The sequence below is a fragment of the Ahaetulla prasina genome, chromosome 3 (assembly GCF_028640845.1).
Source record: "Ahaetulla prasina isolate Xishuangbanna chromosome 3, ASM2864084v1, whole genome shotgun sequence".
NCBI classification, from domain to species: Eukaryota; Metazoa; Chordata; class Lepidosauria; order Squamata; family Colubridae; genus Ahaetulla; species Ahaetulla prasina.
Window position 1 is genome coordinate 122,305,175 of NC_080541.1, and position 24,564 is coordinate 122,329,738.

The window sequence follows — 24,564 nt, forward strand, 5'->3', positions numbered from 1 at the left end:
AGATGTTGAGACTCTAGAAAGAGTGCAGAGAAGAGCAACAAAGATAATTAGGGGACTGGAGACTAAGGCATACAATGAACAGTTGTAGGAACTGGGCATAGCTAGTCTAGTGAAGAGAAGAACCAGAGAGACATGATAGCAGTGTTCCAATATTTGAGGGGCTGCCACAGAGAGGAGGGGCTCAAGCTATTTTCCAAAGCACCTGAGGGCCAGACAAGAAATAATGGATGGAAACTAAACAAGGAGAGATTCAACCTGGAAATAAGAAGAAATTTTCTGACAGAGCAATCAACCAAACAAACAGCTTGCCCTCAGAAGTTGTGGGAGCTTCATCACTGGAAGCTTTCAAGAAGAGACTGGACTGCCATCTGTCAAAAATGGTGTAGGGTTTCTTGCTCGGGTGAGGGTTGGACTAGATGACCTACAAGGTCCCTTCCAACTCTGTTAAGCTGTTAATATCTGTTACTTACAAGCTGGAGGAAACTACCTTGTGAATATTACAATTCTGATAAAGTCAGTGCTATGAGCAATAGCCCAGTGTATACATTAAAATTGTAGATGGCACCTACGATATATTGTTAGGTGTGTTTAGTCTTAATTAGTTAATAGCAATTCAGACCTAAAAGACCTGAAATTGAGATTTTCCCTTACCCTTACCTATCAGTTGTAATTCAGATGTGTACTTGTGTTCTTGTGTTGGTTCTACATATATAACCTGGCTGCTTGATGCCTAGTTATTTCAAGGATCATAGCATATTGAGGTAAACTAATCTTGCTAGTTTATGTTTCTGAAAGCATCACATTGCAAATCTATTTATGTCCTATGTAGTCAGATTCACCATTCTAGAATCTTTACCAAAGCTGAAAGACATCTGTACCTGATTCTCCTAATGGTAATCTATGCATGCATTTCATGCCCTTGCATTGGCATTTTCCCAATGTTCTAGAGCTTAGATGGTCTTTGATCCTAGGAGTGTAAAGGCATTATCACAGTTTATCACAGTCCCTTTAGCCCACCACCACGATTCTCATAACGTTGCCCAGAGGAAAAAAGTAGCTTGATCAGAGAAGTATATGTTCCGAGGGACTGTGCACTGAGCTGTGAAAAATAATATCTCGGAAAGCTTCTTATTACAAGGTGTGTGTCTGGAGAGCTGCTGATAGCCCGCTGAGAATGAAAGTCTGATTGCTTTCTCCTGAGCATGCAGAAATTACAAAATATAAACCAGTTTACTTTCAAGGAGGAAGCTCACAGAGTTTGAATTAACAGAAGTTTGGCAGGGGAGTTGAAGGGGAAGTTCTTTAACAATTTCCCCCTTATATCAATAGTTGGTATTGACTAAGATAAAAACCTGGGAAATACAACAAGAATGAAGAGAAGCCTTCTCTGGTGAAGATGAACGGAGAAGAATCTGTAATTGTAATTTTTCCTGCCTGAAAACCTGACATATCTTTGCAGCAAATGCTAAATTATAGCAGTTTTTGAAGAAAGTGTTCAAGGATGAAGCAGCAAGTGACCATTGCTGTTGATAAGCTTTAAGCTTATAAGGTTAAAGGAGGCCCTGGACAGTGGAAGACAGACAAATAGAGGCTCAAACTCAATGCATGACACTAAGATCCAGAAGCAGGAGTTGTAGAAGATACTAGATAACTCATGCCCTGCTGAGTCATTGTTTCAGAGATATTTCTTTACCTAAACAAAGAAACAGACTGACCATGCATGGGCATAAAACATTATGAACAGGTTACAGATTCTTACTTACAGATTCTGCTGGCTTCTCCTTTTGAATTTCCTTGTAGGAAGTTGACTGGAAGTATCAGAAACCCTTCCTTCCTTCCTTCCTTCCTTCTTCCCTCCCTCCCTCCCTCCCCTCCCCTCCCTTCCCTTCCCTTCCCTTCCCTCCCTCACTATTATTTCAAATAATTCAACAATCTCACAATGAATTCCATTATTATGGTGTATACCCATTTTCAATTCTACACTGGACCCATTAAGTAAATTTGAATAAATTTGACTTGCTGGTTAGGGCCTGGCATTAAATGTCTGATATAATGATGGTTTTGGCCTTGAATAATCACAGAAGGATTCCATCCATTCCTCAATTGTAAGGATATTCTTGGCACCCAAAGGATATCATTTGGAAGAGGCAGTTTTATTGTCTAATGTTCTTTCTAAACTAATTTGCAATAAGTTCTTCATTTATATATAAACTGAGGCATTCATTAGGTAGAGGTTGCAAATTGCTTATCCTGACCTTTCATTCAGCAGAAATGGGCAGTTTCTCCAGGGAATAGAAACACATGACAGTAAGGAGAGATTTTGCCATGGCACCAACATCAGCAGAAATAATACATTGCACATTTTGTCTTGTTCTTTCTCTGTTGAGGCCTTGTTGTTGAAGACAGGTATTGTATTGATGAACTTTCATAAAAATTAGTGTTTGCCACATATTCTTGGTTTGATTTTACCTTTCCTACTCCATTTTTTTGGTCTCCTTCTTCTGTACCTTTCCTTATGATTTTGGAGATGTGCAGCCCTTTCATCCTTCATTTCTCCTCCTCCTTGACACATCCCAATGATTGGTGTCATCTTTTGACATGATGGGGATATCATTTCTTTCCATTATGCTTTTATTTTAATTGAACTATTTTTTTTACAATGTTGTACATTGCTGTTCTCACCTCAGAACCTAGAATCCCTGTTAGTTCTACACTGATTTGTAAGAAGCTATCAGGGACAATTTAAAAATAGAATCATCTGATCTCTTGAAGGCTTGGGCAGGACTGATTTGTCTGAACTCTGTTGGCCAAAGGAAGGGCTAATCTACATTCAGAGTTTTGTTGTTTTAACTATTTCATTGCATCCGACTCTTGGTGACTTTATAGGCATGTGTTCTCCATGCTACCCTGCCAAGACAGCTTCTTTCAACTGTTAGATGTTCAACTTTATCACAGTTTTGATGTTATCAAGCCAGTGTGTTCTTTTCTTGCCGCTTCTTTTTATTCTACTAATTATTCAAAGCATTATTGCTTTCTCCAATGAATTGACACACATGACACGGCCATAATAAATCAGACATTCAAAGTAGGAAGCAGTTAAAATGAAACAGAATGGGCACCAGCTAAGATATAGTGACTAATGTATTCGACTGATACCAGAAAGATCCAGTTTATACTCCATCTGTAGCCACAAGAGGAGGATGGACTGCTATGTATGTGCTTTGAGTTCTTGAACAAAGATGGGATATAAATATATGTGCATGTTTGTGTGCCAGAAAAAGAGAACATACATAAAGCAATAAAAAATCCAAGATTTTTCTTCATGCACCTTTGTTGTTGCTCCTTTAAGAGCCACATTATGAGTCAATTGTTTGTTGCTGAGTGGGGGAGGGGAGTAAGGTATTCAGAGATTGGCTGGGAAACTGCCACTGAACGTTGAAAATGAAGCTCAAGTGACTGCAGTAGCAGTGAAACAGATACAACTTCCCCAAATTTCAGTCCTTTAGGAACCAAGGATCCTGGATTTTGGATGTATCCTGTGTATTAGCCCATCTGAGGTACCTTAGTTGAAATATTGTTGCCCTATGATGCATCTATTTGTCCAGTTAATGGTAATGACAAAAATTTTAGTAGTATGTAGATTCTGTTCTTTTGGACCTTAGAAATAATTTTCAGATAGTTTCAGATGAATAAGGCTCTGAATCTTTGGAGGAAGAAGCAACACTGCAGAATGGAAGTCAGGAGGATTGATTCCCAGAGGGCAGGGAGGAAGCAATTGTGTCCTCTGAGAAGTCTTGGTGATTTGGTATTCAAAAGCACTGAAAATAAGATCTGTTGAGCAGAACTATTGACTCAACTAATGGTCAATCTCCAAGTATTAAAGGACTCAAAACAACAACAACAAGTTTTTGAGACTTATTAATATATGTTTTTCTCTTTCTGTTGATAGATACAAGGATAAATGGTGCTCCAAAGAATAATTATAATAATGCCAACTAGATTTTGAAAATCTCAGGGAGATAGAGAGATATGCTTTGTTACAACAAGAGGGCAGCATTAATTTCAGACAGAAACTCACAGCCCTGGGGCCAGATGGTGTTCTCATCTGTCCACCCAGTCCATGGAAGAAAACCAGAAAGAAAGACAGGCATAGAGCAAATTGAGAAAGTGCTGTGCAAATTATATTGATAGAAGAGACTTGGTGTGATGGTTTGAATGATCAGAATGGGGGAATTACTGGTACCAGATGGGTAGCACCTCAGGTTAAAGAATGTATTTGGCCAAAGCAGGGAAAGATGGATTGGAGGCCAATTTAAACTGGATCTAGTAAGGAATGGAAATGGAAATTCTGAAGGACCTCAGATAAACACTTGTGTGCTGTAGAAAATGAGACCGTTGCTGAAATGGAGCTTCTTAAACCACTCCAAAAAAAAACCCAGAAAAGACATTGGTTCATTAAGAACATAGTCTTCCTTGTCTATATAATGATCCTCAGAGTTCAGGAAATAAGATGCACTTAACATCTAAGTACAGAATGGCAAATAAGTGTAACAGATACGATTCCACTGCCTGAAATGTAACAGTTTAAGGATATAATTTGTTCAAAAGGAATAGAAGCAAGGGAAAGGGAGAAAATTGCACTATGGCTTAAAACTATCTAATCATGTTCAGAAAACCAAGATTAATTAACTAGGCAATGCTGCAGAAAGCATCTGCATTAAAGTCACTTTAGGAACAAATAAAAGCAGTATGGTGGTGCCTCCAATTAAAGAGGCGGTGCAGCTGCTTTCCAAAAAGTATTTCAAGAGGTATAGTAATTTAAACACTGACAATTGTTACAATTCAGTCTGTACCAAGCAGGGTCTTTTCAGAAATTTTCTGACATTTAGATAAGAAATTTATCTTTTAGAGGACTGAAGATCAGTTATCCTTGATTTGATACTAATCAATAGGGAAGATGTGAGAAGGTGAAATAACAGTAACTTTGGGGGAAAATGACCATGTAATGCTAAAATTCTTGATTTTGAGGGAAGCCAGATTTAAACACAAACATTTAACTCAAACTTTGAAAAAGTACATTTCAGTAATGATAGCTTATAGGATACCATTGCAAAATCAGGTTAATATAATTCAGCTCAAAATGTTTTAGAAGTGGAGAATTATTTGAAACTGCTAAATGCACCTTTGTTCCTAGTAACCGATCTATATAAAAATGTGAAGACGTATCTCTGCAAGCTCAGATGAGGTTGCAGAGTTTGAAAGCAAAAATAATGATAATTTTGGGAGGGTATGGAGATGAATTCAATTGGTGTGAAAAATAAACAGACATTGTAATTCCTCAATCTCACAAATTACTAACAGTGCCATTTAATATTCAGTTAGATGTTCAGTTCATCTGAATTTTACAGGGTGTAACAATGATTGTTTTGAAATCTTTTAAAGAATAACAATAACACTGCCATTTCAAAACACTTCTGCTAACTGCAATCTTTACAGAAGAGTAGCAAAACTTTTGAGTTAGAATTCAAGCATCAAAAAAGTGAGAATCATACTGAATTTGGAGAAGGCATGAAATCGATCATATTAACTGCACAACAAGTAAAAGATAACTAGGCTAATACACAGTATAAAATCGTGAAAGGATAATAGGAAAAGTTCAATTTGACTCCATTCTTTCATCCTAAAATAATAAAAATATAGCCAAATGAAGGGCTTTTAAAACTGGCTCAATAACAAAACAATCCTATGAACTTCTACATTTGTAGGTCAGTATCCTAAATGTCCTCTTTTATTTCACAACACAGTAAATATAAGTACATTAATAGTTGGAACAAAATCTTCTTGTCCAAAAGTTTCAAGAATCAGGAAGATTCCTGAAATCCTCTTAGATACTCAATAAATTTAGGTAGCTTTTGCTTTCTTCTTTTATACACGGTCCATGGCCCAAGTTAAGGGATATGATTCCAATGAATAGTACCACATTCAGGCTGGTAAAGCTCATATCTGTCAATTGGAAAAATATAGTTTGAGAAAGCAGTTGTCCTTTCTTAGTCCTTTTTCCTCAGGCAGAGAGAAGGCAAAGTTAGATCAAGGATCCCTTGTTCATAGGATGATTGAGCATAATTGCTTTGACTTGGAGCAATCTGAAGCAAGTGGCACTATTAAAAAACAAAAACAAAACTATCACCGAGGGTACAATGAAGCAAAATTGTGAAAGAACATGACTGAATTTTTGTTTCTTATTAAATAAAATGCAGATTTTTAAAAAGGACATTCTGACTTCAACATTGTTGTGTATTACAAATCTAATGGTGCCTGCAATTAGTGAATGTGTTTTTGCATCTATGTGTGCAAAGTATGTATAAAAATAAGGGTAATATTCCATTAATTCAAACATGAAACCTGCATGTAGAAAAGAAGAATTCTGCAGCAAGGAAACCCTAATAGCAATAGCACTTAGACTTATATACCATTTCATAGTGCTTTTACAGCCTTCTCTAAGAGTTTTACAGAGTCAGCATGTTGCCCCCAACAATATGGGTCCTCATTTTACCCACCTCGGAAGGGTGGAAGGCTGAGTCAACCTTTAGCGGGTGAGAGTTGAACTGCTGAACTGCAGCTAGCAGTCAGTTGAAGCTGCCTGCAGTACTGCACTCTAACCACTGCAACACCTCGGCTCTCTTAAACTGAGATATGAGACAAATTAAGAAGAAACTGTTGTTCAATATAGCCAAATGGCTATAGCATTTTGGGAGCCAGGATTTGGAAGGTAAATGGGGGAAAAAACCACTGGCAAAAAGAACGGTACAAGACATTGGAAGGAGAGAGAGGCTCTTCTATTTCAAGGAGTTCCAGATGTGCTTGAATCAAAAATTTGGGTTACCATATATAGTGGCTTATTTGCTTGTTTGTTTTCCCAACTCAGTGCTCTCCAGATGCATTGGCCTATGCATCTTCCTGACACTGGTGGAATTAAGCAGAAAGCATCTGCACCATCTAAAAACTCCCACCCCTTTCTCCCTCTACAATCATCAGAAAGAGGTAGTCCTCAGAAATGTAGCAATTTTAAACATGTTTCATTGAAAAAGGCTTTTTTAAGGGCGTAAACATCTCTCGTTGAAAATATTCAACAGAAATAAGCAATTTGTTGTCATATTTCAGAGCATTCAACCGGAGACCCATTACCAATATTTTTGGCATATAAAAAATGAATACCCTAAGGGCTAAAATTCTGCTTCCATTCCCCTTTGCTTATTGTTGAGCTAACACAAGAGTTTAATACCATCTTTGTTAGATTGCAGGCAATATATCTTCCATTTGTATTTAGAATGGCAGTCACAAACAAATAAGGGATTTCCTTCTGACAATTTTTAGTGCTTAGTCTCTCAGCATTACTTTCCATAAGAGGAAACCAACATTTCCTCCTAAGCATGGATGTTGCTACCTCACTAATCCTATGTTCGGAGCCAAATTAGATAAGGAGAGCTGTGCATGTTTGAAACTGGTCATGAAGCCATACTTTAGGCCTGGTGCGAGCACAGCATCTATTTACTATTCATTAAATCATCCTGGCATTTTTAGATCTCTGCATGGGCTTAAAAAAGAAATCCCATATTTTAAGGAGTCTACTTTTAGAATTCTTCATGATTGGATAGTTTTTAATGAAGAACAACTATGGGAAGTCACAACCACGAATGGGTGCACAGCAAGGCAGTACGGAAGTGGTCCTCAATTTCAGCAACTTTTAAGATATTAAACATGATGGGAATTCTGGGAGTTGAGGTCCCATCTTAAAGTTCCTGAGTTTGAGGAACACTGCAATAGGGACTAATAAATGCAGCCTTTTTTTCTGCCAAAACATTGTTTCTAACTAAAGAGTCTAACTAATAATTTAACAAGGAAGACTTTAAAAATGGACATTTTTTCAGACCATGTTCTACAATACAGTCTAAGGTAGACTCTGTACATTTTAGAAGTATATTCAGATATTTGTAATCTGAAAGTATCCTTAGGATAGGCAAGTATTGATGGGCAGAACATATATGTACATAATTACCGAGTTTCCAAATATTTTGAAAGAAGCTTTAGATTGTCATGGAATGAGAGGAAGCCAAAGCCTTTTGCAATAGGGTTGCCATCTGTTTGAGGTTCCCTCATTCCTATCGGAGCTGTAACAAGCAAGAGTATGTTGCCTTTCTCAGGAGCGGAAAGCTTCCATAATTAGAGCTCTCACCTTTGGGGGGTTTCTTTTGTTACCATTAGCAAATAAAAAATTGCTGAGCTGAATTTAGTTATGCCTCATCTTATGATTCTAGCTATGTTCCTGAAGACCATTATTACCTGGTGCAGATAAAGATTTCTCTGGCTCAGTTTCCCTGAGAAGTTCTTGGCTCAGAATATTTGCAGAGTATGTACAAGGCAACGAGAAACCCCAGAACTGGACAGGTACATTTCTAGAATAACTGGACATTAAGCCTACTGGACACTGCCTGGCTCTAAGATTTCCTGTTATCATCTCCTTTGTGGGCATGTTCAACAAGGGCCAACTGTTTGGATGGCAGAGACACCTGGTTTAAATGACTCTTGAAGAGATGAAAAGAAAGACTTGGCTGTAGCAGCCAAATATAGGTGAAGCTCTTCGGCAAATCACAGACCCTCACAGCCAGCTGCTTCCTAGCTCAGCAGCAGCAGCTGCAAGGAAGTTCACTACATATTCATACATTTGGAAATTATAAATCTAATTATATATTCTGGTAACTAAATGCTGAATGTACAGAAACTGACCGAAGCGGCATAATCCAGATGGCAAAGCCTTGTTCCAAATGTAGCAACCCTTTTAGATGAATTGCTTCTTAATTTCTCTCTTTCTACCGCTACAACCATGGATACGCTTGTCTTCCCACTTATGTTATTGCACTATTTGCAATCAAGTCTTAATAACTGCTGGTGTAGGCTGGCTGGCTGTGGGTTAAGATACTCTAAATTTTATTTTAAATTTACATCTAATAGCTCCCAATATAAATGATTGGTTCCCCTATCAAACAACTTCAACTTCTGTACTTTCTTTTATTTGCATTTCCTAATGGCAAAATTGAGTTTTGATGCTATGATTTTAGTATTTGTTTCATAGAAGCACTGGAAGCTATGGAAGCTCCTAAATTATGTTGTGGTCTCTACCATTTGGCATCCTTGAAATCTTTCATTAAATTGTAACGTGTCTCTGTGATGCATATCCAAATGGGAACTGCAAGAAGAGATGCTCTGACTACCCTAGGAAGAAATTCAAGAGTGAAATAGCAAAGGAATGGCTGTGATAAAGGAAACGAGGCAGACATCATGTAAAGGAACTTTTCTGTGGAAGCTATTTAGTTAATTCATTCTATGTATTTTATCCTTTCCTTTAAACATGCTTGCATTCTTCTTCCTCTTGCTGATTGTTTAGAATTTTGTTAGCTTTGGTTATTCTGTTCTATTTCATGTGCATCTGGGTGTGTCCTTGTATCATGGTGTTACTTGTGTGGAGTAGAACAGGCTGCTGTTCTAGGAGTGTTTTCTTGGTGGATCACACACATGCAGTTATATCTCTCCACACAAGACTAAGGAATATCTTGGTAAAATGAATAGAGCAATTCCCTCATTCCAAAGATAACATCTCCCATAACCACACTAGGTATCACATCACTTGCAAAGGTGGGAAAGCTTCATACCATATGAAATCAACTAAGTCAACAGAAACAAACATTATCTCTCTCTGTAAGCAACACTATCATTAGAGATCTATCTGGTGTGTTGAATATCCATGTAAAAACCCCAACAACCTGCTCCTATAAACTCCCCGTCTTCCCAATTCTGAGGAAGTTCTTTCGATGTCTTTCCGCGAGCCTGCTCAGTTGTCTTTGTCTCCATAGTCATTGTAAAGAACATTCAGCATCTGCTCCTCACATGTTTTCTTCAGGTCACGACTCAGCTCCAGCCAATTGAATCCATATGGCTTGATCTCACTGTAGCGGCAGGCAAGGAATTTGAGTGTTGTACGCTGAAGACTGATTTTGGGCTCTTGTAAAAGGCTGTGGCACCAGCCACTTAGATCCCCAAGCTGGGAAAGGATAAGACCAGCTTTTCTGCAGAAAGAAACAATGGAAGGGTAGTGGGTTTGGATATGGCATGTCGGATAGCAATAAATTGTAATGAGAATCATGAACGTGAAACACTGAGGCACCCCAAAACTTCTTTCTTGAAATCTGGCTCTTCAGCAATACTTATGCAGAAGCTGCACTGGACTACACAAATCCAAACAGCTGCTAGAAAGCAGGCAAGAGAGACAGATGAGTCTGGCACTTTGCATCCATCTAGTGAGACTGTACATTGGCAAAAAAGGCAGAGCACCCAGGGAGTAAAGTACTGCCCTGAAATACATTTTGTGGGATAGCTAAGGGCAGCTTTTCCTGTACTTGGTGATATTGGTCAGGAAAGGAATTTCTGATGAGAAGACAGCCAACCAATTTTATGGGGTTGCATGCTAGAGCTGTAAGAAGAGTGGCATAGCATAGCACGTTTCAGAGGCACATTCAGGGGCAGCAGGATTTACGTCAATATAGTTCCTCCCAATTCTGGAGAAAGCATAACAAATTGGCTATGTGCATGACCCGTATATGTAGAGTTTTTTGCTCCATTTGAATTTAAAATAAGGGTGGAGATCAATTTCCATCTGAAACAAAATCTGATTTATCCTAGATTGTTGGAAGAGTAACAGAGAGGGAAATTCCATAACAATCACCTTTATTTTGCAAAGAATGATGAGAAGAGATATACAATTTCAGATCCTTATCTGCTCACTAAGTTTGACCCTGAAAGAATTTAATTCTGTTTGAGGTTTTATTTTCTGCAACATAAACACTGAGTTCTTTTGTGTCACAACAATTCAATTAACTGAAGCAATACAAAAACCTGTGAACATGCTTGATCAAAGGCAAAAGTATAGTGGATACTCTCTTATGAACATGATTTCCTCTTGCAGCAATTTGGGGTGGAAGGGAATGTTTGTCTCGCGCTAGAGGAGAAATGCACTAGTATGAAAGAGAAAAATGTAAAAAGTGGAGCAATGATCCACCCTCCTGGTTAAGCAAGAATTTGCAAATAACAGATCTTGACAATCACATAGCCTATCACCTGCCTAGAAGTAGAGGCTCCATCACCTGATTTCTAAGTTTTATTATGATCCTTTAGAGACTGTGAGTGCTGGGAAATAATTCCTATTGAATGGTCCTAGTTGCTCAGCATGTCATGATCATTTGACTCATGGTTAAGCAACCTGAGATCATAGGGCTGCTGGTGACCATACCCCTGCAGCATCTTGGCAGTGTCATAGAAATGGTCTCCTCATTTCTGTAATGCTCTGAGTGAGCCAAGTCTCATTAGAATGGCACATGAGGTCAACATAAATCTGAATGCATCGACTTTGACAATAATGTAACTACTTGTTCAAGACTTTTAACTAATTTTAATCTCTTGCCTCCTCTTAATTTGCTTTTATTTTTAAAGTTTTATATACAGTATACTGTTTTATATATCAATATTTTATTGTATACCACCCAAATCCCTCTTTGAGGGAGATGGGTATTACAGAAATGTGAAAAACAAACGAATAAATAAGATTATAATAGCAATTTCAGAAATATGAGAAAGGAAGGGAAGGGAGGGGAGGGGAGGGGAGGGGGAAGGAGAAGGAAGGAAGGGAGGGAGGGAGGGAGGGAGGGAGGAGCATCTTACCGAGGTCCCAGTTCATCCTCACAGCGCCAAGTGAACTCCCCAAAGCTTTCATAGTGCTGATTGTAGTGATAGAGGACCCGATGAAGACTTGGGGAGCCCAAATCCAACAAGGTATTATAGGCTGTTTGTTGCTCTTTTCCACTAGTGTAGCCATTAAAGAGGTTGTAGATCTTATCAGCTATTTCTGGATTGGGGGAAAAAGAATGGATAAAATATGGCTGTATAAGGCTTCTGTACATGGTTCTGATTAATAAATGATAAGCTTTCTCTAACATCTTTGAATGAGGCTAGGTGAGGCAGTCACTTTGCCTATTCATGCAAGGTGAAGAGAGAGTCTTCAACTTGATTAGTTACATTTGGTTTATTATCTGCATTACAACCCAATTTAATAACTTAATGAACCAATATAAATATGGGTAAGCTGAACATTAGATGAACTTTCAGACTTCTCTCTCAGCCAAACTAGGAGAAATATTTTTTTTCAAAGTCTAAGTACAATTGATGCATAATCAGTTTTCAGCCTACAGCTCTCAAGGCATCTGTTTCCTCAAAACATTTTGGGCCCTAATATATCCAATTGCTAATCCTAAGGTTCAGAGAGGAGACTTCTAGAGGTTGCACTGAGATAAAATTAAGAGATCACAGATTCAAAGAATTAGAAAAAAGTGACAGGCTGAGGCTAAATTGTCACTGAAAAGGCAAATACAGGTCTGACCAATAGTACATCAATATGCAGAACTCTACAAGAAAATAACTCCTAATTGGAAAAGAACAACAAAGAAAATCTTAAACAAATTATTTACTCAGATGTCCTGGCTTCACCATGTTCATGTCAGGAATCGTATGATCTTTTATATCAGGGGTCTCCAACCATGGTCCCTTTAAGACTTGTGGACTTCAACTCCCAGACTCTGGGAGTTGAAGTCCACAAGTCTTAAAGGGACCAAGGTTGGAGAACCAGTGGTGGGATTCAGCCAGTTCGCACCACTTCGGTAGAACCGGTTGTTAATTTTCTGAGCAGTTTGGCAAACTGGTTGTTGGAAGAAATCATTAGGGCTGAGAACCGGTTGTTAAATTACTTGAATCCCACCACTGTGGAGAACCCTGTTTTATATTACAGACAAAAGTGTGAAAAGGATCATGTGTCTTCCATGGAAGAGATCTGAAGTTCTTTCCAGCACTTTCAAGTGTCCAAACCCCAGCTTGTGGTTGAGACAAGACTTCAAAACTCTTCAGGAAATAGTCAGGCTCTTCAACCTTCCTAATTTCTGGAACTTATATTTTTCACAGTATAAATGCTGGGCAATTGGGATTGACTGAAACAAAACATACTCTGCTCTTCAACTTGAAAAGCAAGTACCTTGTCCTCACATGTTTTCATCTTTCCACCTGCTTCATCTCCTACACTGAGATACCCGGGATGGAACCACATAAAGGGATCTTTTTTGGAAAAGTCAACAGCAAGCACTAAGCAGCTCTACTGAGAAGGAAGACAGTCTAAGGTGGATAAATAAACTCGGCTTTTGAGAGAGTTGGTTTCAGACTTCTAAGTTTTCCTGACTGCTTTGAATGGTGAAAAAGACTGAAAGGGAAAAGGCAAGAGGCATTCTAACAAGCTAAACTGACTTTTATTCCACAATATAATAAAGAGTCAACCAAAGGTCTATAAATGATTCCTTGGCACTATTCAGCAACCTGTAAAAAATAAAACTTCCTGTGGAAATAGGAAGCCTGACCTAATAACAGCACAAAGAAGAGCAAAAAACAAAAGTAAGGGAATCAAGATAGGGAATCAAGATAACAAAATAAGATATTTTAAGAAATTTTGAGAAACTACACAAATCAAATCAATGGATACTGATGGTGTCTATCTTTACATTCCTTTAAAGTATTAACATATTATTCAAAATAAAGCTCAGGGCTAAAAAAGCTAGAAGTTAGCTAATGTGACATCCATTTTTAAAAAGGGAGGCCCAAAAAATTATAAGTTGTTCTGCTTAGCGTCTCTTCTGGGCAAATTGGTAAAAATGATAAAAGAAAAACAACTAAAGCAAGCCTTGCTGAAGAAAACCGAGTGGATTCTGCAAAGGTAAATTTTGCCCCTGGAATAAATATTGCAGTTACTGAGATAAGAGGACCTGTCATTTTCTGGATTACTAATTAGTTTAAAAAAAGAGAAAGCAAAAAGTAGAAATAAATGGGAAATTCTCAGTGGAGGAAAGTAACTAAGGAGGTCTTCAAAGATCTATGCAGGGATTTATATTTTTTCAACCGATCAAGTTTGTGGATGAAACCAACTGCAGAGCTTGCCCTGACCTGCCCTGACCTGCCTTCCCTTCCCTTCCCCTCTCTTCCCCATCTCCTCTCCTCTCCTCCCCTCCCCTCCCCTTCCCTTCCCTTTTCCTCTGTCTTCCTTCCTCTCCTTCCCTTCTTTTTGCAAATTCCTCACCAGCTGGTTCATATGCTTAGAATTTCTACTTCATTAATTCACTGTATTAAAAACACGATATCAATTAATATAAACATATTCATTTATTCTATTCTTCTTTTAGAGCTGAAAATAAATGGGTATTCCTGCATAAATAATAAGGAAATGTTAAAGCCTTCCCATTTGGGGGAGAAAAATTCCCAAAGGAATGAAATTTCTTCCTATTCAAAGATTCAATGTGTTTATAATTTTGTTATGTATGTAAAAACATTTGGCTCTATTGCCTTGGGAAATGATCAAATTCACTATATGTCACTAAATACAAAAAAACCCAAACATTTTCACAGACTTTTTAAAAAAATAATTACATAAGATTCAATATAGCTCTAATATTCGTGGGTGGAAGAATAAGCTTGTTACTTAAAGAACAATTTTGTTTAAAATAAGCCACTATTCTTCTAAGTGAAAGCTATTTTGTTTTTGCTTTTGTGTTTCCTATTGATGGAAAGTTGTGCCTTACTTACGAACTCATAAAGTTACCTTGGGCCTTGATATCATCCACGACTGGACAAGGAGTCTTCACTGTCACATCACTTGACCTTGAGCGTCTCCCGGTGTTATCTACACCCCAAAGTGTGAACCTGGAAATAGAATGGATAACATAACCAGATGTATGTTATAAAGAACCAACTGGATTATCACCTAGTATAATGACCTTGGGAATTTGGGAATGACCTTGGGGAAGGAGTGGGGGGAGAGAGGCAAGAGCCCCCAGTGGCTTAATGGTCAGAGGAAAAAAAAACATACAAAGGACCTACCCTAATGGACCAAGCAGTTAAAAGTGGCAGCAGGAATTTTCAGACGTGCAAGATGCTGTTAGCCTTACAATAAAGTAGACTGAGCTCATCTACTCATGTTTCTAGTCTGGTTTACCCAGGCAGCTGACCCCTAGTCTCACTTAGAATTAATGCATTTATTTTATTGTATGGTATTTTACAAATATTCCTCAATATATGCAGTGTTAAAGTATTTTGCTGCTTTCTGTTTTAGTGAAATTTAAGTGTTCTTCTCCTTTAATGGTATCTTTAATTTCAAAATCTTATTTCAAATTCATCTGGAAGCTTATCCATTTCTAACTTTCCAAAATCCTTAAACTTATATTTAAAATTCCTTTCATTATGGATTGAAGGAAACTGGGGCTGTCCAAACCTTGTTGATCCAAAGATTCCTCATAACTGAAAGGCAGTTAACAAGCAATTTCCAAAAATGATTTTGGAATGAAAGGAAGCAGGTGAACTCATTGTCCTTAAAGGTGCTGACAAAAGTCAGAGCAAACATGACCTTCCCTCAACTGCGGGAACTTTAAACCTCATGAGGAACAACTGTCTGGAGCATTTGTGGGCAATCTCAAGTCTCTCCTTGTTTAGAGAGGAATTACAAAGAGATGGACTATTTTTTTATTTCACTGCAGTCATTGCTAAAAGCAGACCCATCTCTAGTTTGCTGTTTCTTTCCTGGAAGTTGTAAGCTAGAAAATCTATAAAAGTTCCATTCCTCAATCTTAAGACTTTAAAATACCTTGCCAACAAAATAAGCAAAGATTCAAAATAAATCGGATAAAGAGTTCATCAAATGTATTGCTCCTGCTCAAAATAAATCTGATGAAGACTGTCCCCCACTGCTACCCCCACAAAGTTTATAAGGTATGTGGAGGTTATTATTTTATCAGCTCAAAGAGGGCAAAAAATATATATATCTGTTATTGGCATTGTAACTTACATGTACATAGTGTCAGATTCCAGACAACGAATTATCAAGGAAATGGTTGTAGATAACTTGTCAGGCACCTGGGCTGGCATCGCACAAGGCGATTTCGCTCCAGAGATTATGTCATCCACAAAACTCAGCACCGTCTCTAGGGAAATAGGCAAGCCAGCCATTATGTGATAAAACTGGTAGGAAAAGGAGCAGGAACACAAAGGAAGTGGGAAAAGTAAAGCCAGTTTTAATCTACAGTAGACCCAAAATCAGGAAGTGTCAGATAGCACTTTTTATGACTAACAATTTATATTAAAAGACCTAAGCCTTTGCAATATACATAGAAATGAGCTACAGGTAATAAAAGTTTATGCCTTTCAATGAAATGTATTAGTCATAAAAATGCTACCAGATTCCTCTGATTTTGAGGAAAAGGAAGTGTGACCATGAGTTCATAGGCAAATAGTGCTTGAATAGGTACACAGGACCTATTAATTAATTAAACTCATTTTTTCTGCCCCATTTAATGATAATCAGGATGACATTTCTCTTATGATCCTACATTCTTTTTTATTATCTTGCAGCAATATTGCTTAACAAGTTTCTTTGCTTTTCTCTTCTCTGTATACATGCCTCCTCTAAGTTTAGATCATGGCAACTTCATCCCAGTCCCATTCTCACAGTTCATAGGGCAATTAATTAAAAAAAAAAGGGGATGTCACAACCATGAGGATTCTAACTCAGAGGTCAGAACAGATCCAAACCAGCATTATCTGCAAAACAGAATGCAAACTGGGAAATTTGGGATATCCTGAGCATTTCTTCATTATTTCCTAGGTATCAGTAAGTAAAGGGGTATATTCATTTGGATTAGTCTGCTGGGTTAATCCTGAATAATTACAACTTTATTGTAATGTTATATTTTGCTACTGAAATTATATACAGAGATATGAGAAAAGAGTGTGTGTTTTCCATAATTTTCATTTAGCTCCCCACTAAGCAGTAAGGTTTAAAACGTGATGGATATTTGAAGAAAGAAAGGGAAACGGAAAGAAAACAAAAAAGCCCTCAGAACTTGAGTATGTCAATATTTTATTTCCTTCATATTATATCTTAAGGCCAATCTAATGCTAAGGGGACAGAATTTGACTTTAATTAAACCTTTTAATTGGAAGTGTTCTAGATACAATTTGGTAAACAATTTCTCTTTGAAGGATCAGCTGCACTCACCAGTTTCCACCTTCGAATGGTCCAAGCGGTCAGTGATCTTCTCCTGGCGGATGAGGTAATCAACAATCTGCACTCCAATTGGTGGCTCTGAGTGCTCCCATTCAAGCACCACCAGAGAACTGCTAGGCTCATGAACTGTGGATAACCTTAGCCTGCAGGGACAAGAGTGCAAAGCAGAGGTCAGGGGAAGAGCTTTATGTGAGAAAATTAGATTTAGTTTGGGACTAGTCATGTGTATACAGGAGGAAGGGACTCCATTTAACCAGAATAAAACCACCTTGCTAATAGTTAATCTAGAAAGGAATGCAAATTGGTTTTTAAACTGAACATGGGTAAAGGCTGAGAAAAGCACATTACATGTTGCAAACTGACATTATCGCAAGCAATGGCTGAATATTAAAATACATTTGGAATATTTCTGGTAAGAGTCATATGTAATAGCTTGTTTCAGTGTGTTGAGACAGTTTCTTTGGTAAATTTATTAATTTTAGCTGACTTCAACTGATTGTAGACAGATTAACCCACAATCAATTTCATGGAGCTTTGATGCACAAGTGGAAATTTGAAACATCTTATGTCATCTGAAATCAAAAGATCTTTTCCATTGTTGAATTTTATGTTTTTTTTATAATAGCAGTAATTTATCAGTACTGTGCAGATAATATTCAACTTCAGCTTGAACCACCAGAAAATCAGTTTTTCAACATAGACCTTGCCTTTGGGGAAGAAAGTTAGCACATTCTCATGAATTCTTCCAAAATAGGCTGGCATTTGAGTAAAATAGCTGTTACAAATTAATGTGAGTCGATTTATCTTTTCCAGTTTAATTTCTCCCTGCCTGGCTGCCCTACAGCTGAAAAGGGCACAGTGACCCATTTAAACAGTTAACTAACTCACTCTCTTTTATTCAGATTAAAATGATATTTCCTGGCTTTCAACCCATTTTGTTCTCCATTTTTAAGGAGCAATTTTTGTTCATCTTGTTTGGGATGCTGGATTATGCCACACAAATGCATGTATTTTTTTTCATGAAATCCTTAAGTAAGTAGCTCAAGTTATGAAAGTGGTACATTTATCACTGTGGACACCAGGTTGAACACTATTGTAATAGAGCCACAATCAAATTATTCACCTACGGGACTTCCGGTGGCACTGCAGGCTTCAGAGACAGTCCTTCGGATCGCCAGCCCTCTGGTTGCGTTTAAACCGTTTTGACAGCGCAAATCGGCTGTCTGACAGTTTGGAAAGCTTTCCCTTGGGAGAAGAGGGAAAGCAGAGCAGTCAGGCATGGGTAGAGCTCCCCAAGATCTCCTGGGGAAAAGCCAGGAGATCGAAGGATGAGAGCTCCCCTTTAGCCTGGCAGAGCTCCGCACCCAGAGCACTTCTGCTTTATGCAGAACAAGAAGCCGCGACCACCTCTGCGTCTATGATTAGCTTCAAACTGATTTCAATGCAGATGGAACAAAAGCAGGAGAACTAGCATCTGTGATTGCAAGTAACAAACCTTAACTTTGTTTCCAAACCGTTTCCTTTTGAATCAACTCGAGAAGAATAAAGAAAATGGTGCTTGTTATAAACAGGGCGGGAAAGTGAAAATTAAGGAACTGCTTGTTAAAGCTGTTAGTGCCCTCAGCGCTATTTAAGGCTGCTGTTTTTTACATTAATTTGGACAGTTTGAAAATGGTAATTGAAAGATTTATATTTACTTAACTCAATCATTGTGCCTTTGGAAGAATTAAGGAGAATTGGATTTATTGGAGGTATATAAGTATAATTAAAGCAATATGGCTTCTAAACAACTAAAGCCTGGATTCTCTAAAAGTGCTGGGGGCTCTCCAGCTCATACGGCTAATCCACAAGCCGTAAACTTGGAAGCTTTACAAGAATCTTTGAAGGAATTTTTAAAATATTCTATAGAACAATCATTAAAGCTTCATACTGCTGTTATGGGAGAAAAATTTAAAGAGATCTCAGAGGAGATGTCAGCTCATAATAAAGATATAAGAGAAGACATAGAGACTGCATTTCAAGGCTTGGCAAACAATATAATCCAGTTGGAGGAAAGGGTGGAGGAAATTAATCAATCTAATTTGAATTTAGAAAATAAAATGTAGGAGGTTCAGACTAATGTGGAAAAGGCAGATGATGAAGTGGTTTTGCTAAAATATAGATCGATGGAGTTTGCTGTAAGAGTGCGTGGGCTGCAAGAAAACAAACAAGAGAACTTAAGAGAGATTTTTTTAGAAGCCTTTGCACAATTGTTGGAGGAGCAACCAGTAGACCTTCAATTCCAAATTGATAAAATCTACTGTGTTAATTCCTGGGTTGCTAGAAAAAGGCAGCTGCCAAGAGACATTGTGATTTATTTTACAATTAGGAGGATTAGAAATGAAATCTTACAAGCATCTTACAAAAATAAATGCAAATAGCAGAACAAGAAGTATTAGTTTTGAAAGAAATTCCTCCTAAAATGCTAAGAAATAGAAAGGAGTTTGCTTTTTTGGTGAATGAGCTGAGAAATCGACAGATGCAATTTAGATAGGAGGTTCCAACTGGATTAACATTAATTTATGCTGGAGAAAGATATCGCCTTAACATGGTGCAATTTAGATAGGAGGTTCCAACTGGATTAACATTAATTTATGCTGGAGAAAGATATCGCCTTAACATGGTTTGGAAGGCAAGGGATTTTTATACCAATGTTTTAAAGGCTGGATGTTCACCATCGCCAGATGCTAGGAGGAGAGGAGAAGCAGAGTTAGTAAAAAAGTATGACAAGGAAGGAAAACAGATACAAGCGCAAGCGGAAGCTGCAATTACTGAAGAAGATCTGTCGCAATCACTGGCTATTTTCCAAATATCAGAGATAGGGGAAAATATAGGGGATATTAAAGATCCAAAAGAGCAAAGATTGACCAGAGCAGCTACTAAACGTAAAGAACAAGAAAAAATGCAGCAATCTCGAACAAAAATTCAAGAAATTCCTAAAACAGAAGCTGTGGGAAGGGCCAGGCTGAAGAGAAGGATTGGGGAAGATCTTCAGCTGATGTTCCAAAAGCTTCACAGTGCCAAGAATGGCAAATAGATTTTTTAACTTGGAATGTTAATGGCCTGAACTCACCATAAAAAAGGAAAAAGATATTTTATTATTTGAGACAATTTAAAAATGATTTGCTTGCAGGAAACACATATTAGAGTGATAGACCAAAAGTGTATGATAAATTCAAGACTAGGTACACATTTTGCTGCATCGGCTCTAGAGAAGAAGAATGATGTAGTTATATACCTAAAGAAAGAACTAACAGCCAAATTAATTGAGGCAGATGCTCAAGGAAGATATATTGCTATTGAACTTTTAATAGAGGGAAAGAGAACACTTTTAATTGGAGTATATGCACCTAATCAGCAGCAAGAAAATTTTTACAAACTTTTACATACTAAAATAATACAGTGGAATTATAAATCGTTTGTACTAATGGGAGATTGGAACGGAGTGTTGGATATTAAGAAAGATAAAAAGAGTATTTCTCAAAATATTTCCAAGTCGTGCGAAATTGCCAAAAGCTTTTTTTGATATGAAAATTTGGGTTAGAAATGTTAAATTTACACAAGCACAAAATTTAAGAGAAAATTTTTATAAAATGTTTATAGATGGCATTTAGATCCTAAAAAACTAGCGTGTATGTATCCAAACTTGCAAGCTAAATGTTGGAGATGTGATGGGGATGATGCTACTTATTTTCATATATTGTGGACTTGTAAAAAAATTAAGCCATTTTGGATAAGAATTTAGTGGATTATACAAAATATTTTAAAAAGAAGATAAAATTTAGCCAATTGTTTTTATTGGGTATAATTACAGATTGTACGATAATAGAGACTAAATTGATTTTGAACTTAATATCAGCAGCCAGATTATTGGTTGCGCAATACTGGAAGAAGGAACATTTGCCTATGATTAAAGAATGGATATTAAAAGTTACAGAGATGGTGAAAATTTCAGCATTCCTGAAAGACTGCTCACAAGAAAGATATATATTGGAATGGAGAAGATGGATTGACTATATTCAAAATAGATGTCAGACTAAGAAATACCAAATAGCTTTTGAATGAACAGTTCACAAGAATTTATGTTTTTTCTTTGTAAAAGGAGAGTTAAGGTTCTAAGGAAGGATGGGAGTTTACGGATAGTTAGCATAATTTAGCTTATGATTGTCAGATTCAATACCCTGTATTCTGTTCCGGGAAGTCCGGGGTGGGGGAGTGGGTTGGGAGGGGGAGGGAGGGGGGAAGAGGGGAGGGAGGGGAGGGGGAAGGAGGGGTAATATTTCTTAAATCTTTGTAAAACTTTTTCAATTAAAAAAAAGAAATTATTCACCTACAAGGCACTCAGGTTATATACACTGCTTTTGCTCCAACAAATTGATGCGTTTTCCCTATAACAATTTCAGTATGGTAGTGCAGTTAATGTGTGGTTTAGGACTGGAGAGACTCAGGTTCACATCTACTCTTAATGTAGAAGCTCATGGGATGATTTTGGGCCAGTCTATTTCCCAAAATTACTGTGAGAAAATACAGAAGAATTGAGGTTCGTTGAAACTGCATAAGGAGCAGTGCGAAAGTGTGTTACAAGAGAATGGGAGAAACTTCCAACCTCATGTTTGGATGTAAAAGGAAACTCTGTATGATGAACCTCCTTCCTCCCTCCTTTTAATTCAGCTCTTCAGTGGAAGCACTGGCTTCAAGGGACAAGAAAAACTCCTACTTTTCCTCTCCCTTTAAATTCAGTGCTCCTGGTGGAAGGGCTGATTTTAAAAGAAGAAGGGAAGTGTGTATGCCAATCTGGGATGAGGTGCTTCTTCCACGCAATGCGTGTTATGCTGATGCAAGGGAGTATGCAACAGAGATGAATCTGAGGGAGATGGGAAGTTAAGAAATATGAATTATAAATAAATAAATAAAATGCAAGCACATGTGTGAATCTATCTGTTCAGGCAGGGATCGGAATACGTCACTTTTTCCTCCCCTGGCCAAACATCTGCTTTGATTCTTCTTCTCTTGCTAAATTGCTTGTCTCCAGAAGTTGTGGGTGCTCCATCAATGGAGGTATTTAAGAAGAGATTGGACAGCTGAAATGGTATAGGGTCTCCTGGCTGAGCAGGGCAGACCTCTAGGGTCCCTACCAACTTTTTTAAATTATGGAGTAATTTTAAATTATGGAGTAATTCAGATCTCAACATTCCAGTTTTGAGGAAGATCTGGATCTTTATATTTGATCAACTAGTGGATGATAAGTTTTTGTTGCTTTCTATGTTTTTTAAAAATAGCTAATTAGGTGTCATAGGCATCTGCCTAGAAACTGGGAGCCTGTGAGTTTTAATCCTGCCTTGGGAACAAAGCCAGTTGGGTGAGGGCCTGTCCTTCTCTCTCAGCCCCAGGAAGGAGGCAAGGGCAGACCAATTCTGAAAAACTTTGCCAAGAAAACTACAGGGCCTAATCCAGGCAGTTGCTAGGCATCAAAACTGACTCAAAGGCACATTAAAAATATTTATTTGGTATTTATTGGTTAGTTGCCATCACCTGGAAGTATTTACATTTGATTTACAACATTAATCAACATCTTTCACTGGCTTTTTCAGTCTCAGAGATACCTATTCTATTAGACAGGATCATTAAATCCTAAAATCAAAAATCCCAGGCAATCAGGAATGCCTGTAATCAATAAACCAGAGGCCCCCATTTTGCCACAACAGTTGGAAAATGTTTTAACCTCAATGCTGAAAACCTCACTAAAACTTAGATTATGGATTATACAACAAACTATCTTTCAGATTTATCAGATCCCTCTGCATTTGTATAGAAAGGCAACAACGAAATCATTTTATCCATCGATATGATGATGAACTTCAGAGCTAATAGGCCATAGTGTAATTATTTGTTATCCTGTTGATGATGAAACATTAGGATACCAAATAATTACACCATGGCCTATTAGTCCAGAAACTCATCACTACTGGATTAATGCTGGCTGTGAAAGCCTGCATTGCTATGTAGTAAATCATTTACTCTGGAGATGCAACCAGACTAATACTTGATTTTAATACATAAATTTGCAACATCCTAAAGTTACTATATATTTGGGAAGAAATGATTACATATATTGATTATAAAACAAAGTTTAATATTTTTCAATGCACATATATTTTAAAACTATACAGCTAATAAATTAATACATGGAAACTAATAGCTGGAAAATAGAAATAGACTCTCCCAGCCTATATTATTGCCAAAAGATAAGTTCTTCAACATTGGAAAGATAAATTTATGGCCTCAGTTATTTATTGGATTGTAGATCTCATATTACTTGCATTCTATGAGCATGTTGTTAATAGATATAGATTTTGGTTAATTACAATGAAATATGTTGAACTTTTGCTGAAACTGTTATATTAAAAAAAAGTTCATCTACAATACATACTTCTGTACATGCATAAGAAACCCTTAAATATACAGTTTATTTTGTTATACAATGGCAGTGGTTTTTTCTTCTTTTGTTATTGTTTATTTCTTCTTCTCCTTCTCCTTCTCCTTCTTCTCCTCCTCCTCCCCCCTCCTCTTCTCTCTCTCTCCCCCTCCCTCCCTCCTTCCCTCCATTCCTAGCAGAGCCCGGGGAAGATAGGAGAGAATCTTTTAGCTATAGAGCGAGTATCTGCCTTCTGTAGCAGCTAAAACACAAATGGCAACAGAAGGCAACTGAAGCATTGCAAATCATGAATTCTGCTCAGTCTCCTTCTTCACATAATCAGAATTATTACATTTTCTCACAGAAATTAATCTTCTGTGAATTACTTTGGATTTGGCTTCATTCTGTTTAAGCAGCAAGATGGCACTGAGATAAAGGCTCCATCACATCAGAGGTGGTATTCAGCAGGTTCTGATCAGTTCTGGAGAACCGGTAACACAAATTTTGAGTAGTTCAGAGAACCGGTAAATACCACCTCTGACTGGCCCTACCCCCATCTATTCTCTGCCTCCCGAGTCCTAGGTGATCAGGAGGAAATGGGGATTTTGCAGTAAACTTTCCCTGGAGGGGGGTGAGAATGGAGATTTTACAGTATCGTTCCCCTGCCACGCCCACAAAGCCATGGCCACAAAGCTCTGCCACACTCAGCGAGCCACGCCCACAGAACCCGTAGTAAAAAAATTTGAATCCCACCACTGCATCACATCCTCCACAAGCATTAAGAAGATCTTCTCAGCACCAGAATAAGGATGACTGGGGTGGGTAGGGTGCGGGTGGGGATTAAGCCCTTAAAATGTAAAGTCTAAGGCTGGGCAGCAAGTAAAGGTATTAAGTAGCTGAAGAAAAGTAGGTATTC

At 37.7% G+C, this 24,564-nt stretch overlaps 1 protein-coding gene across 1 annotated transcript in view; it reads right to left on the bottom strand.

Moving 5' to 3' along the window:
* Nucleotides 1-5,225: 5,225 nt before the first annotated feature.
* ASTN1 (astrotactin 1) overlaps nt 5,226-24,564 on the bottom strand; it is a 251,664-nt gene continuing 232,325 nt past the window's right edge. Inside the window, exons 19-24 of the mRNA XM_058177507.1 lie at nt 17,186-17,337; nt 15,977-16,112; nt 14,738-14,838; nt 11,770-11,953; nt 9,943-10,121; nt 5,226-6,158 (exon numbers count right to left, since the gene is read on the bottom strand). Of these exons, the coding sequence (XP_058033490.1) occupies nt 6,103-6,158; nt 9,943-10,121; nt 11,770-11,953; nt 14,738-14,838; nt 15,977-16,112; nt 17,186-17,337 (808 nt within the window). The 3' untranslated portion in view covers nt 5,226-6,102. The remainder of the gene's footprint in view (nt 6,159-9,942; nt 10,122-11,769; nt 11,954-14,737; nt 14,839-15,976; nt 16,113-17,185; nt 17,338-24,564) is intronic.